The 16,716-nt window shown below is 34.3% G+C and overlaps 1 protein-coding gene across 1 annotated transcript; it reads left to right on the top strand.

Annotated features, from left to right (window-relative positions):
- Window positions 1-16,136, top strand: LOC128243261 (heat shock 70 kDa protein 12B-like). Its single transcript, XM_052960912.1, has 6 exons — window positions 1-83; window positions 255-351; window positions 10,333-10,647; window positions 13,076-13,294; window positions 13,662-13,797; window positions 14,092-16,136. The coding sequence occupies exons 3-6, from the start codon at window positions 10,339-10,341 to the stop codon at window positions 15,168-15,170; spliced, it is 1,743 nt and encodes a 580-aa protein (XP_052816872.1). The 5' UTR covers window positions 1-83; window positions 255-351; window positions 10,333-10,338; the 3' UTR covers window positions 15,171-16,136.
- Window positions 16,137-16,716: the final 580 nt, after the last annotated feature.

Raw genomic sequence — 16,716 nt, 5'->3', positions numbered from 1 at the left:
GTCCAAATCACGTGGTTGTATATTGATGTGCGGGTACGTTGGATCAATATTCATTGATAGAGCAGGGCGCGATGCACTGAGAGGTATTTAATTTACTTAATATTAACTTATATTTATTGTGTTTTCTTTTTCTTTCTTTTTTTTAATGTTTGTATGTTTTTTTCTATCGAAATCGACTGTAATGCTTGTTTAACTATACATATTGAATACATGTTTAATCATCCGACATATACGGTTAAACTTTTCATTTTCAGAGAACACGAATACTACGATTCCTTGAAATTCGAACAGAATTAACTTCCTTGTCCAAGCGGAGAGACGATGGGTTGAATGTTTTAGTTCAATAAAAAGGTAGGCAACTTAGATTATTTGTTTGAATATTACATGCATTGTTAGTTAGCAGTAACAATACTACAAGGTTTGTGTATGTTATTTGTATTATATATCAATAATATATATTGATTCATATGATCTGACCCATTGGCATAATGCCATAAGATTTTTTCTTTGTCAAAATATCTTAACAAAATAAGTATTAAGGCTCGATCTTCCACAGCACCTAAAGAAGGCTTTCAACATCTCAACTTTTGAGAACTTAATCTTCGAGGTGCAATATTTTAAAGGGTAAACATTATACATATGTATCAAGGGGTATAGTGTTGAGAGAAGCCACAAGGGTCTTGTAGTTTTATTGTGTTTGAAAGCCGGCATCTAAATATTCTCTTGCGAGAATATCAAAGTGTATTATTTACAATACTTTATTCATCCGTCTGGTAAGGCATTCGTAACAGGAGTGAAGTGCCAGGAAAGTTAGCATGGGTTAATTGATAGTTAGTATAAAGCGCTCTATATAACGCTATAAATAACTCACATAAACTCGACGGACAATTTACATATGTCTCACATATACACCTTTACGTACTGTAAAGAGAAACAGACGATACATTAGCTATGATGTGTTTTAATTGATGAAAGGAACAGGACATTACACATAGTCTGTGTATTAGGACTGTTCATAAACTCAATATCATACAAAGCACATGAAAGAAGCATCTAAATTGCATGAGCATATGAATGAAAATCTTTATGAATCAAACACACTGCTGACAATAGTGAAACGTTATACATACATTTTGAACCTCGTCATTCGCAATTGCGCAATTGGGGTTGCCTTTTGAGTAGAAATAAGATAAGCGTAATGCACTGACATTTGTTTTTTCTTCGAATCTAGTCCAAAAATTAAAATTTATGGATTCAGGATCAAGTTGTAGACAGACACATCGTTTATTTTGGTTGGCAAGGTTACGTACATAGCATTCATAAAAGATGACACCAAACACTGCTGTGCCACTTTTTAGATGGAAACGTCTTTTGGCTAGACTTTGTCCCGTCTGGTTCATAATCCTCGGAATTATTTCGTGATCCCTGGACATCTTGCAGTGTATAGCCACCTCATATGTCTTTGTGAAACCACATTTCTAATTACTTTGCATGACGTTATCTTTGTCACCGGTTCTAAATAATCTGATAGATCGGTTTTCTCCGTATGATACACTTGATCCCGAGACCAACATATAATAAAACTATAGCATGTCAACTTGTCATTAGCTTAAGACGACAATTCATGATCTCATTACCATAATTTCCTTTTCCATTTTCCATATGAGTAATTAACGACCTTCATATCATGGCAGTACATTTCCAGAGTGTGTTTCATGCCGAATTCTCAGTCACCGGCCCTCTTTATTTGATCAATTTTGTTCTCACCCACCAAAACTACTACTTAACAATAGTTGCAGTAACCGCGTCCCGTCCTCTTAGAACAACCTCTCATTGGTGGAGCGTCCCATTCAAGTGCAAAATGTTTCCAACATACCGAAAAACGTTATAAATTTGTTACAGCTCCGTTGCCAGGCACTCGGCCTTAGAGGATAGTACTGGGGTACTTTGTGTATTTAGTACTTGACCAAACCTTGTATTGGTGTTTTATACCGGGCCTTTAACGAACCACGAGGGGTGTCTCCATAAAAAATGAGCTAGATATAGCACTCGGATCTCCTTGTATCTACATGTAACTATATTTCTTCAACTCTGCTAGGTGCAAATGCAGTCACTTCTATCTTATGTAATTGATGGCATTTAAAACCATTTAAGTCGCGATGGCGTCACGGCTGGGTCAAAAATACAATGAAAACGTCAGTGACAAGCTACCATGCAAGCTTTATAAACTATATGTAACAAAAAACAACCTCTTAGATAATTTGGCGTGTCACGTTAGGTCTATCCGAGACATCAAATCCTCATGAAAACAAATGTAAAAATAGCCACACCGTCGTGTTAAGTTTTACCTTGGTCATTATCACAACCATTTTAAAATCACACATTTCGTGACAATTGTGAACGACCAAATCAATTGACGATTTTTTATCTACAGTAGAACCCCGTTGGCTCGAGTTTCCAGGGACCAGCGAAAATACCTCGAGCCCCGGAAAAATCGAACCAAGCGCGAATGCTTACCTTCAGTGTAAATAATTTGGTCCTTAACATATTGTAGAGCCAACGAGGAAATCGAGCCAATGAAATTGGAGCCAACGTGGTTCGACTGTATCTCAGTATTGCCATTATACGCCTTTCAGAAATAACCTCTTTAGCTTGGCCATACTTACTGTGCGTCTCATGTTTTTTTCTTGCGCTGCAATTTTGCATCAGTAGCTTACCTTCATGAGAAGTATTTCAAATCATTGCCCAAATTTTACAAATCACAGAAATCAAAATCTTGTAGTCACATATATCGTCCTAACAGCGTAAAGTACAAACTTACGATCTGGTTTGTCCTGTCGTGACCAGCTATTGAGGGTGAGGATTGGAAATACATAGTCAGAATATCATGACTGATACCTCTGAATGTTCTACGTCATTGAAAATGTCGAATAATTTACCTTTCAGTCCAATTTCAGCCATTTTCATATAGTCGACTGTACTTTTTACATTGCTTAGATTATAGCCTTAAGTCACACCACAAGGGTACATAAATAAACAATAGCAAGAGCACACAGACCAATGTTCCTCATTGCCCATACCCGTACTGCTCCTTCTCTATAACCTTTGTGATGGTATTCATGTCATAGATGTTGCTCTGCACATAATATATTAATAAAAACAAGAACCAATCCGAACTTTTTCACAGTTGGCTCCGTCAAAAGAATTTTTTTCATCGTAGGACATTCTGTATCACCAATAATTAATGTGACACTCTTATTCAAAATCAATACATACACATGTATAACAAATATAATTTTTGAGTAATAAACCTTAAACTACTTACTTTTTAATGCATTTACGGAAAATATTAATTGGTGATAACAAGATCTGAGGCGGATCCAGCAATTAACATTAGAGGGGGTGTAACTTAGGAACGCAATTTTTTGGCATACGCCCCTACCTCAGAACCGAAAGTATATGGCATAACTATTTGCATCGGGGTTTGAGGTGACTCCCTTCAGAACTCTTTAACAATTTGTAGTCGGAATTGATGCATTTTTAGCTTATTTTAATACTTTTTGTGTTCTCCAATATTGAAATAAAAGAAGTAAACTTGAACGATACTAGCGGGGGCGCGCGCCCGGTGCGCCCCACTCTAAATTTGCTAGTGAAAAATTGTAACCGTGTATGTAATAGCTGAAAACGAAAAATTATTAAATGATGGGTGAGTTCTCAAAGATTTACTGTGATCTACTAACGTCTCATATTGTAGAAATACCGTGTGTTCTGCACCTTTCTTTCAAATTTAACTCGGTATCCTACATTAGAACCATTGTTTCAGTCATTTATTCCTCCTTTTTATATATCAAAACAGTTGTATTAATTCTGGTAAATCTTATTTGGGAATAAGAGCGCAACTTTAAGGTTAACGTTAACATTACCTGCATCTATCAAAATTCGGAGCATAAAAATAATGGTCACTGGGTTAAGCAAAAGGCGTTGGACTCCGGCACATTTACATTACAGTTGTCACTCAAACATGTGAAGACTTATTTTGAACTAAAACTAGTGATATGGACTTGCATAGCATCAAACAATGAATGTACTCCAGGAATTTAAACAACCATATAAATGAATCGTATGCAGAATTAAAATTAACCATAAATAAATTAACACAGTGTAATTGTTTAAAAAAATGCTTATATACGATGTTGACATAATGTTGACAAAAAGGCATCAAATCGATTCCATAAACAATGAAAACGTGCAGCGCAGTTGTTTCTATGATGGTGTTTCTTTAGTTTCACTTGTAAACCGATTGCTATTCTCGAACCGCTGTCGACAGTTACCTCCGACTTCTTCCCCAATGACTATAACCCAGATATATAGTTTATCTGATCATCTAATGCCCTAGGGAGTTTTCAAGAATAAAATGCAATCTTAAGTATTGACAATATAAAAAGCTTTATTCTATAAATGAGCCCAGCTTTCAGTACTTTAGTACTTTGATTTTAGATATGCTAAACTCGCTTCACTGGGTTTCTAGGTATTACTACTTCCTTGTTAGTGCGGGTCGCCATTGGCAAAATAAGGTACACTTACTTTTGAATAAAATTTATTTTCATTCCTTTAACTACTTACATGATTTTCTTCCTGGTTTTGTAAATAATAAAAATAACCACCAATTAAATTACCGCCAATGGTACCGCTTAACATGATCATGGTTGTATTATAATAGAGGCCGTTTGCGATTCACGAAAATAGACTCTCGTGTTACCTTTGAGAACTAGACCATACTTGCATTGAAAGGTGGGGGGGGGGGGGGTACGTGCGTGCGTGCGTGCGTGTGTGTGTGTTATCATCTAACTTAAGTTTTTTATGTGCGTGCTATATTTACTCAAGGTAAATTGTTTAGCGTTTTTGCGTTCATGCGTTTATTATTTATATCAATATCTTATATAGAGATCTCGATTAACTTATTGAAATATGAGTACTATTTACAAAGCGTATTTGGTAGTGTGCCTAATGATTTATTCCTGCGCTGCCGACAAGACTGCATAGATAATGAGGGTAGATAACAATACATCATTGAAAGATAGCTTCATAAAATACACACGTGCCTGTTAAAAAAGACATTGCATATACCAGCATGATATAGATCTCTTATTTGGGAATGTTTTTCAGCACTTTTTCTGCACTTAGTTTATAATATCATCTTCACAGAGATACAGAAAAAAAATGCATTTTTACGATTCAATAGCTATTTAAAATGGTTACATTTCCTCAAAATGCACTGTGCGAGTAAAACACACGTGTACATAAATTTATTGTTGGCACAACTAGTTAATGACCTAGATATGCAATTAAATGTATGTAATTGGTCACTTTAAATGTGCTTCATGTATTACGTTTGATCTCAGGTATAGGACACCTCTATAACATTCGTTTGGATGTGCATTTTACAAATGTTTAACCATCTTTAACAATTTATTAGTTAAAAATGTTCATATCTGTGTAATATAATACTGAATTAAACTTTGAACTTGGTATTTCGAATTACTGGCTGATGGTATTCGTTATACCTACGATAATTTCCAAGCGGACTTACGCATTTAGCGAGTATGGTATTCCAATTCCAAGAATTGCACGTGGTGCGCGTACGTAAATTAAAAATATACACTTGTAACCCAATATAAAACAAATAAATGAAATTCGATGACAAAAGGTAAATGGAATAATACGTGCTCATATATACGTGGCGATCGGCGATTTCATATATGAAAGAAAATAAAAGAAAAAGTATTAGCGAACACAATATGGCATATTGTAATGGAAAAATCAATTAGATTCTAAAGAAACTAAGTAAAAAATACATTGCCATATCAATAGTTATAACGTTTTCAGAACACATTCAACAAAACAAATATTCTATCTATAAGCATGTTTAAGCTACAGAGTAAACTTTTTATTTCAAAAGCTCCATACACAAATTCACCGAAGGTGTGAACTATATTAACATACTTTGACATGAAAAGGCTCAATGGTTTTAAACATGCTTGGATGTGTACACTTCTATCTAGGCAGGTATCCTTGTCAAACTTCGGAATACACATTACATTCGAAAAGAAAGTGAAACTCATCTTCTATAATGTTACAAGATGGACAAGTCCTATTAACAATATCTGTATTACTCCATCTACCATTTTCAATTTATAGAATATGCGATGATAATCTCAATTCGCTGAGAGCATTCCTATACTTCTCAATATTAAGATATTTTAAAAAAAATCGAAAATCAAATTGAAAACATATTTCTATAAAACGATGCTCTTGAAAACTCGTTCAGTCTACCATGAACATTTTCAACAAAGGTATTATGTTGGTAACAAAAATTGAGGGTAGTTTTGTGATAACCAAACATGATAGAATCCTAATGAACCTAGAACAGCACTTTACTTGTTAAGCCCATTTATTTTTAAAGGACGAATGTCAATATAATTTAACATTAATTATAAACTAAGATTAATGTTTTTGTGTTTCTGAAAACAAATGGTTATAAACCAGTACTGTGTATTATGTTTACTGTACTTCACGTCATACGATCTAGTCTTCCAGTCTCTCATAGTATAAATCGTTTTGTGTACTAGTTTTAACAGATAGTATGAACTTGATTAATTGCGTAAGTTTTCTTTCTATTTGAATTATTCTGATAGAACCCCATACTTAAGACTCATAAAAAAGTATATTTTCACAAAGGTAAAGAATTATTCTAATTCCGCCGTCTGCATGATAACCCTGTGTTTATTTAACTGTTCAACTGAAATCGTATAATACATCATTACCTACGCATTTAAAACATAATGTAGGCTAAGCATATAATATCAACCTCTTTCAATTGAAAGTAATTCACATTTGAAGTATGTTTGCACCATACAATTCAACATTGAAATATGACCTTTTTAATAATGCTACTTTTAAAAACTCCTTGCGAATTTTGTTTCTCTAGCTGGTTTTTGTTTCTTGATCTAAACAAAATAAATATCTGATAACGTTATAGAATAGTTCATCAGATGTAAGTCGTTATATTGTATATTGTGTGCTTTTTGAGTGTTCGTGAAATTTTGGGTTAACTAAGACATAACTTTTGCGAGACGTCGTATTCCCTATTTTTTAAACACTGTTCACTAATTGTAACGTTCTAGTTACTGTAACCACACCCCGATGCATTGAAATTACGAGGTAAGTGGGTAAAGGAACTATTTTTATACCCTTTTGTCTAGGACAACGTTCAATAACTATCGAGCGAATAAGTGAATAATGTAGTCAAGGTTCGCCTATTTGTTACCTTCCGATATGAGCTTTAGGGCAAATTATACCAAGTCGGAAGTTCCTACTCATTGTTACATGATTTATTACTTTTTATTTACACATTGCAGTGAATCAAAACATTGTTATACCATCCCAGTCCACTGGCTTCTTTCCATCTTATAGGTGTGAAGCTAAATGGTTTGTGATTTAAAAAAAACCCAACAGACTGGATCTACTGGATCTACTTTTATTTGGTCTGAACAGCTCTTACAGCATGCCAAATAAACTTTTTGTTTAAATCTCATATGGCAATTGATTGAATTTACTTAAAGAATTGTTCAATGTATGTTCAACTAAGGAAGTAATCAGCCTGAAGATATAAATTGAAATCTATAAATACAGATGAATCAATGCACTGAATATCTTCTGAATATCTTCTGATCTTATGTAGGCCATTCAAACCTAAAATTGGTTGAAACCAGAACACTTTTGCACGATTAAATTATTATTTGAAAAACATCCCACACACTAATTATTGATGGTAACAAATGCTACACTCCAAGTAATTGATAAGGATATTATGTGCCTCTAATATTGAAAAGTAAATAGTCTTAGCGAATCCTACGCACGAGCGTATCTGTGCATCAAATATCATCATATTTGTATGCAAAAGATATACATTGAAATAAAAATTTGACATATGAGCCAGTCGAATGTTACGAAAAAACCCACAACGTAAACAAAATTAGAATATCAATTACTATAACGCGGGGCAACGTATACCGTAACGAACACTATAAGTCTTATTTATAAATGTGTAATTGCAATAAAGTTTATGTTTTTGCTTCAAATGTATAAAACTATGAGTAGACAGCTCATGAATAAAACATAATTTTTGAGAATTTAATTTCACTTTAATCTGTTTCATAAGTTCGTGTACGGTAGATGTTCGGCAGACAATAAATTGCCTTCAACAGTACCTTTTTAAATTATTTAAACTTTGTTTCTTAATGAAAATTTAAAAAACACAAATAAATGCATTCACTTATACGTAATAAAATAAAATTTGATATGGTGCGGTGTACGGGCCGGGGTATAGTTTAAAGCTGCACTCTCACAGACATGCCGTTTTTACTTTTTTCTTGTCTTGGAAAGAGCAAATATTTGAGTTAATATCTGCAAACCAATGATAAAAGATGGCTGACAAAAGATCAGATCGCAGATTTTCATATTTCCGTTCGAACATTAATGTTTTATGGCTTAAACCGTAACCGTTACTAACGGTTTAAGAAAAATGCATAAAACATCAATTTTTGAACTTGACTATCAAAATCTGCGATCTAATTTTTGTCAGCAGTCTTAAATAACTGGTTTCCAAACATTGGCTCGTTCCAAGACAAAAAAATAAAAAAGAAGTTGTCAAAACGTTCAATCTGTGAGAGTGCAGCTTTAAGTCGTTGTCCTGGCCTTAATAAGACGGGACCATCGGAAATCACGTGCTTGTGACGTGCGCATATTTCTCATATACTTCCTTGTTTTTGGTGGGCGCGATCCACTGAGAGGTATTTCATTTACTTTCAGTTAAATGTTATCATTTTTTTTAAATTTAACCGTCTGTTTTCATTTTCCTATCGAACTCGACATTACTAGGTGTTTGATTAAACCGATAGGATACAAGTTTTATCCGATGCGCGATTCGTATTTTGTTCATTTCAAATGCAATCAGTGTGATCATTTTTAAAAGATAACTGTGATTCAAAATGTATGGAAATTAGTTTTCATGTCTACGTTATCGCTATGTTGGAAAATGTCACAATGAGTTATGATCAAAATGAGGTACTAGCATTTGAGTTCAAGGTCAAGGAATTAAAGAAACTCTGTTATTAATATTTTTATTTCTAATTTGACGCATGTTTATGGTTTAAATGGTATGATAATTGTTAGTTGCGTATCATTGTGGAAATGCACGACCATGTGAATGAAAATCATAATGAATCACACAAAATTGGTTGAAAGAAAATGTGAAACATTTTGATCGTCCTTATTCGCAATTTCGTAGATGTAAGCGTAATACATTGACAATTTTTCTTCGAGTCTAGTCCGGGGATTGAATGCCTTCATAGCATAAATAAAGATAGTAGTTTTAATCTCCATAAGGCATGCTATATCTAGGCGGTGCTCGTTTCTATACCAAATCAAGTGACAAGGGTATGGGAGTAATTGAAAAGCATAGATAAAAATAATGACACCTCATTGCTCTAACACTACATATGTCATCTCAATTTGGACAAGTTGCAATAAGTATTATAAATTCAAATGCGTCTGCTTTCATAAGACCATTTACGTAATATTACTTGTCTACCTTCCCCGTTAAAGAACTCGGAATAGTGGTAAAATCGAATTTCGTTGCAATTATTATGCAGTAACATAATCCCGAAATACCGCTTACCAATTGAAGGAATTTTGGGAGGTATATCTGCGATATCATGACATGTGGATGTTTTGTGAAGACACTTAAGACAAACTTTATTGTAAGTACTGGTCCCAAATGAGTGGAAGGTGTTACTGATATTTATAACGTAAATAGTGCAATGAAGTTTACTTGATCGAAACAAAAATTGACACATACATGTTTATTGAAATACATGCTTCTTAAGTGGTTAAACCTTAATTTAAGACAAACGATAGTTATTAAAGGCATATAAATTTGGCACATATGCAAACAAAATACAATAAAGAAGGTTGCTGAGCGCGATTTCTTGAAAGTCGATAGGAATTCACTTCCTTGTCCCGTTAGAGCGGGTTTTCGTTGAGATTTCGGAAGGAAATTTTGTAAATAGTTCAAATCCATTTTTAGACAATTAGACTATTTTTTTTTAAGATTGTTATTCAAACCAAATGAAAACTGTTATTTTTCTTTCCTTTCACTAGCCTGTTTAAGGTTTGTAACACACAAATGTAAGATGGTTACTTGGAATATCTAATATTCAGGTGCATGAATCATTGTTTAAAAGGCACGTTAAATTATCGTTCATATTCCAGAAACAAATGGCGTCTGCAGAGACTACCGGAGAGCATTTGCTTGTGGCATCATTTGACATTGGCACGACATATAGTGGCTACGCTTTCTCTTTCCGAGACGATCCGACAAAGATTCAAACCAACCAAGCTTGGAATGCTGGTTCCGACGCACTTTTGTCACTGAAAACACCAACATGTGTCTTACTTAACCCGCAAAAAGAATTTGTTGCTTTCGGGTTTGAGGCTGAGAATAAATACTTAAGTCTTGTTGAACAAGGGAAGCACAAACCGTGGATGCTGTTCAGAAGATTCAAGATGCTGCTTCACAACAATGATGTAAGTTTTTAAGTCGTCTGCTTTTTGAGTTGTGTTATTGTGATAGCATCGTCATCGGTGGCTTCGGGAAAAAACAATAACGTTGGCCTAAAAGGTCATAGATATTCTCTTGAAACTGAGTACACGTGTTGCAAGGGACCATGCGCACATTACTGATGTTAAGAAACGTCGAGTTATGCTCGTTTGCAACATTAAAACCCAGATAAAATCGACCGTTCACATCCGCATTGGATGCTTTTGTTTATGTTATATAAAACATATTTTTACTAAATGGTATGTAAATAATAAAAAAATGTATCATGTAGTCCATCGATATAGGCGTGACGTCAGATATTTCAACTTATTGCCTAAACGTCGTTTTGACGTGTTTTTTTTGCAATCGTCATTGGTACAAAAACTACGAAAGAAAAGGGACAACATTATTGATGAGTAGAACCATGATGAATATATATTTCAGGTCAAACATTGTTTTGATATACCATCTGTTTTATTCGTCTGTGAAATTACATCGTTGTCGCCATGTGTTATCGCCGCGCAAAACTAATGTTAATTGGAATATTATAATTCAAAGGCTTTTCAAACGTTTATTTTAAAATTAATACATACAAACACTAATTAAATACTAATAAATCTTGAAGCATAACATATTAAAATCTAAAGGATCCAAGACAAATAGCTGTTCATTTTTTTATTTTGAAAAAGTTGTTATAGTGCTGTTCGCGTACAAGACGTTCATTAAAATGCGAAGGGTGACATTTCTGCTTTGCACACGAATTCGGTTATAATTATATAATAATATATATATATAAAATAATATTTCCAAAATATGCTTTTATCTTAAGGTTTCTGTCTTAGGCCTAAAAAAATAAATTGTGTGGTTCGGGTAACATAGTCCCCAAATTTTTTTTTGGTTTAATTTAGTACATGTGTGTTTGCTTTGTTTTTGTCCTTTTTCAACATAATTTCAGTTTAAAATATAAGGACATTGCTGAGCATCGCTGCAGTTAGGTGGTGTGTCATTGCTAGTTTTGTTGTCATTCGTCACACACCTTCCGAAAGCAAAACATATTGATAATTAAATGTGACAATACTGACCTGCTTCAGCATCTCAAAAACATTTCTCTGCCATTCTCTAAGAAGTAAAGTTAGGAATAATTTATAAACTGTACAAATGACAACATACCCAGGTTTCAGTCCCAGTTTAAAAGAAAGTCACATTTTGTCAGGCACCAGCCTATGTCAGAACTCCCAGTATTTTATATTTCCTTTCTTTACTAGTAGAATGTTTGTCCTGCTGCTATTTTATTTAAACTATTTTTTTATGATTGCATCTGACAACATGACAGGGTCATGCCTTGTCCTGCAGTGGTGGTTGGGGTTTATTAAAGTTAGACCGGCATTCAATCTTATGTGTGGGAAAACGTATACTATTATCCAAGAGACATTTTGTTCAATTGTATATTCCTTACTCTGAAGAGCGAAAAGTCGGAGAATTTCTTGATAAATTGTACGACAGGAATATCGTACAGCTGTTCTTCATACAAACGGGTCCATGACCCCTTGTCGGATGTTGACATGTCAATCTCGGATACAAATCCCGGCTCGAACAAAAACATTATCTCTACATCTTCGAAACTCATCTTGGGTGTTATGAGTTTAAACTCGTGACGCTCTGGAGTGTTTTCTTTTCGCAAGTCGCGCCAAAAAAACAACAGTATGGTCGGCGATATTTTCCAGGTAGGGTCAGGTGACCCGAACCACACAATTTATTTTTTTAGGCCTGATGAAAAGTAGTTCAAGATGGTGTGACATTTCTGCTTGGCATGGAAAAAATATTTTCTGTAACAAAATATTCATTTCGCGAACTATATTTTCTATGAACACTATCAGATGAAACAGTATATTCCTCTTATGTTTTCAACTAGACACAGCATCGATTATATTTCCGAACATTATAAATGAAATTCTTCGTTTGTTCGCGTTAAAGAGAATAGTTCAATGGAAGGGTGCCTTTACATTCAGGGGCTGATTTTACATATGTTCTTACTCTTCTGATGTCAGCGTGGTTATGTTTGGGTTTTTGGAACACATCAACGCAAGGTTGCAGATATTATTTACATTTATTCACAAAAACAGAAGTGAAAAGGTTACACGTGGCATGCATTTATGTAAGACGTACATAGCCTAGAAGAGAAATATGTTCATGCACCCTTACCATGCATTCAAATATGCAACACATATTAGCCTTCAGCTGGATTGTTCAACACTGTGGTGTGCGTATTATAGCACGTTCTTATACAAGTTACATGTTATATATACTTAAACACAAAAATGTTTATTAAACGTATTACATCAGTATCTGACCTTACATCATAGGATTTAAATCATCCTGATCACTTCTCTGTTGTTCTTTTTATATTTCATATAGGGATTAAACCGAAACGCGACAGTAGAGGATATAACAGGAAAAAAGATGCCAGCGATAGAAATAATTGAAATGTCCATTCGCTACCTACGTGACCATCTAGTTGACGCTCTTAAGACGCAAGTGGACGAAATCAATGAATCAGACATTTTGTACGTAATTACAGTTCCCGCTATTTGGAATGAGGCTGCAAAACAGTTCATGAGAGAAGCGGCTGTGATGGTAAGCTTGTATTTTACTTAATCATAAAATAATGTATTGATTTGTTTCGCTTGTAATTTGCTGGTAAAATATGGCAATTATTCGCGGTAACATCAAGAGTTGACGATATAAATTGTAATTAGTCAATATTATGATCATATCAATGTTGTACGTACCGGATGGTGTACATTAAGGGGATTGCATGTACTGTTATGTTTTCCCCATGGAACACGGATGTTTTAAATAAATCCATGCAGTCGGGGATGTTTCAGCCCGTGAAAAGCTATTTCAGCGAGTGGGTCGTTGACTGTCCAATTATGTAAAATCCCTTTTGTGGGACGAAACTATGATTATGGCATTACTGTTTATTTTGATTTATCAAATTTAGGCTGGTCTGGACAATGATCGGATCAAGCTTGCACTTGAGCCAGAGGCGGCCTCAATCTGGTGTCAACAGATCAAAACGAGTCTCAAGACGGACCTCAGCAAGACCGGAAGTCAGTACATGGTCGTAGACCTAGGAGGTAAGCATGCCCGTGACAGCCATAAAGAAGTACTGTTTCGTGTGCAGTTTATGTTATTGCTGTATGCTCTATGTGTGCATGTATATTATTTCACTTCATAAACCTGCGGTGACACTCCTTTGACCTCTCAAACCAGTACATTTTTCTTTCAATGTTTAGTTATTTACATTAGTTTATAGCTAAGTATGTCAGCGCTTTGGAAATTATGGCTTAAGTACGAGTAACAGAGCATAACATACTGATTTAATACGTTGTTGTACGGGTATTACTAGTATGTTCTTTTCGAATTTTAAGGGGGGACAGCGGATATAACTGTCCATGAAAAGAACATTGACGGCACATTGAAAGAAATACACAAAGCCAGCGGTGGACCATGGGGTGGTACCTGTGTTGATAACAATTTTATCAGCTGGTTGATAAACATTTTCGGAGAGACCACAATGTCCATATTTAAAGAGGAAGAAATGGAGGATTACTTTGGACTTTTGCGTGAATTTGAGACAAAAAAGCGCACAATTACCCCGGACACTGACGGACTTGTGACATTTCGCCTACCTATAGCATTAAGAAGCATCCATGATGAGACTGCAGAACAGACTATTGAACAAACTCTTGAACAGATGAAACTTACAGATGAAGTCGCTTTTCGAAAAGACAAGCTAAGAGTTTCGGCCAGGATTGTTATGTCTTGGTTTTCGGAATCTATTAAGAAAACCACTCAACACATGATCAATCTTCTTTCCGAGAGAAAAATGAAAAAGGTGTCTACCATTTTGCTGGTTGGAGGGTATGGTGAATGCAAGCTTGTACACGATTCAGTAAAACGGGAAATAGGAAACAAGAATATTATCATACCGCAAGACGCTGGGCTAGCGGTACTAAAAGGCGCAGTCAGATTTGGACATTTGCCTGGGCTTGTTACTTCTCGAGTAGTGAAATACACATATGGTTTTGATTTTAAAGCAGACTTTGATGCAAGTAAACACCCCATTCAGAAAAAGATTATTGACAGTTATGGAGAAGACAAAGTGGATAATGCGTTTTTCACTGTTGTCTGTGCAGACACAGAAGTGAACATTGGAAAACCAATCAAGGCCTCTTCAGCAATGTTTCTTAACTTAGATACTGACACCGCTATGAATATTTTCACTTCCTCAGAGTCAAACCCCATTTTTGTAACTGATGCCACATGCAAAAATGTAGGAAGCTTTTTATTGGGATATGCAAAAGGAAAGTCCAAAGCTGAAAATGAAATAGAAATTAACTTCCTATTCGGTGAAACAGAACTGGAAGTAAGGGTGAAAATGCTGAAAGATGGCTCTGAAATCAAGAAGGTCATTGATTGTTTAGCTGCCAATGATGCAAACAACTGAGCATATAATAATAACTTATTCTTGATGGGTGTCGCATTCAGGTCAGTCTTACAATTCGTATAGTTTAGGCAAGAGACTACAAAATCAAATTCATATTTATTTTATAGCAAATTGACCGAAGTTCAAGCAAATAAAACTGAATTCTAGATATTTATGACCACGGACAACTATATGGAAAGAAAGTTTCTTATAAGAGGAATAACATTGGTTGAAAGTGATATATATTCGATCAAGTGACGCAAAAACAGAGTAAGAGCACAAACAATGCGGCGAAAACGTAAGCAAACTTGTAGATAAAAAAAGATGAGAATATCCAACATTTTGTATGGTAAAACAATACTTGTTTTAGTGTCATGTGTATTCAGTGTCATGTGTATTCAGTGGTGTCATGTGTATTCAGTGTCATGCGTTACAGAAAACAAACTAACTCATGTAACACTAAGAAGTCACTTCCAAATGGGTGTTATCTGTCTTTAAGACTTTACTTATTTTTGGTTATAGTTACACATGCAAGTAATTTCCATGTTAAAAAAGTTTGATTTCAACTTATATCCACAATAACGATTTAAGAGCTGTTTAGAACTAAAAACCCACAGTCAAAATAGAGGTTAAACGAAAGAAAACCCGAAAAGTGTTAATTCATACATAATTTCACTCGACTGAATCACTTTTAGTTGTGTTTCCTGTAAACATAGTTTAGCTAGTAAATAATGACACGAATTTGTGTTATCTGCCCTTGAAAATCATCTCGAAATAGGATTCATCTGTGACATTGTTTACTATATGTGTTTTAAAGGGTGAACACACTGGATTTCGACACAATATACGTTATCAAATTCGACTTTTTAAATTATATAATTTTTATTGTTTTTTTAAAATATGTATATGAAAATATTTGTGTTATTTTTATCGTATCTTCGAAAATATTCAAATGATGACATGTCATAATAAAGGCACTACCCTGTATATGGCGTTTGGGGCTTAGTGAGATGATATCATTGAAAGGACTTAAAATGATATTAATGCAAATTGAAAAAAGATTTTTTTATAGAAACGAATAATATCGATTATACAGGAAAATACCAGAACAGACAGTTTATTAAGACCTGTTCACATATATAAACATACACATGGGGAGTATTTGAATATAATAAATAAAATAGTCGGTACTTGCTTGGTTCGGGATCACACCATGATCTCTCTACACTATATGTAAGCGTCTTGCGTTTGATTTTGATATTTTATTATTTACTATATGTGATTAGATATTATATATATATATATATATATATATATATATATATATATATATATATATATATATATATATATATATATATATATATATATATAGTGATATCTTGCATAAAATTGTACATTGCAATCAGGTTTTCCCAGAATTCATGAAAGGCATATCGGACTGATTGGGTTAGGTCAGGATGATGTGCACCTCCCTTTTATAGTATTTCATTCACCGATGGTGCAATTTAACGTATATTTAAAGATCTTTTAAGGCCAAAAAGTGTATGCCAATCGATTAGAAAAC

This window comes from Mya arenaria, chromosome 8 (genome assembly GCF_026914265.1).
Source record: "Mya arenaria isolate MELC-2E11 chromosome 8, ASM2691426v1".
NCBI classification, from domain to species: domain Eukaryota; kingdom Metazoa; phylum Mollusca; class Bivalvia; order Myida; family Myidae; genus Mya; species Mya arenaria.
This window is presented reverse-complemented; position numbering and strand designations above follow the sequence as displayed.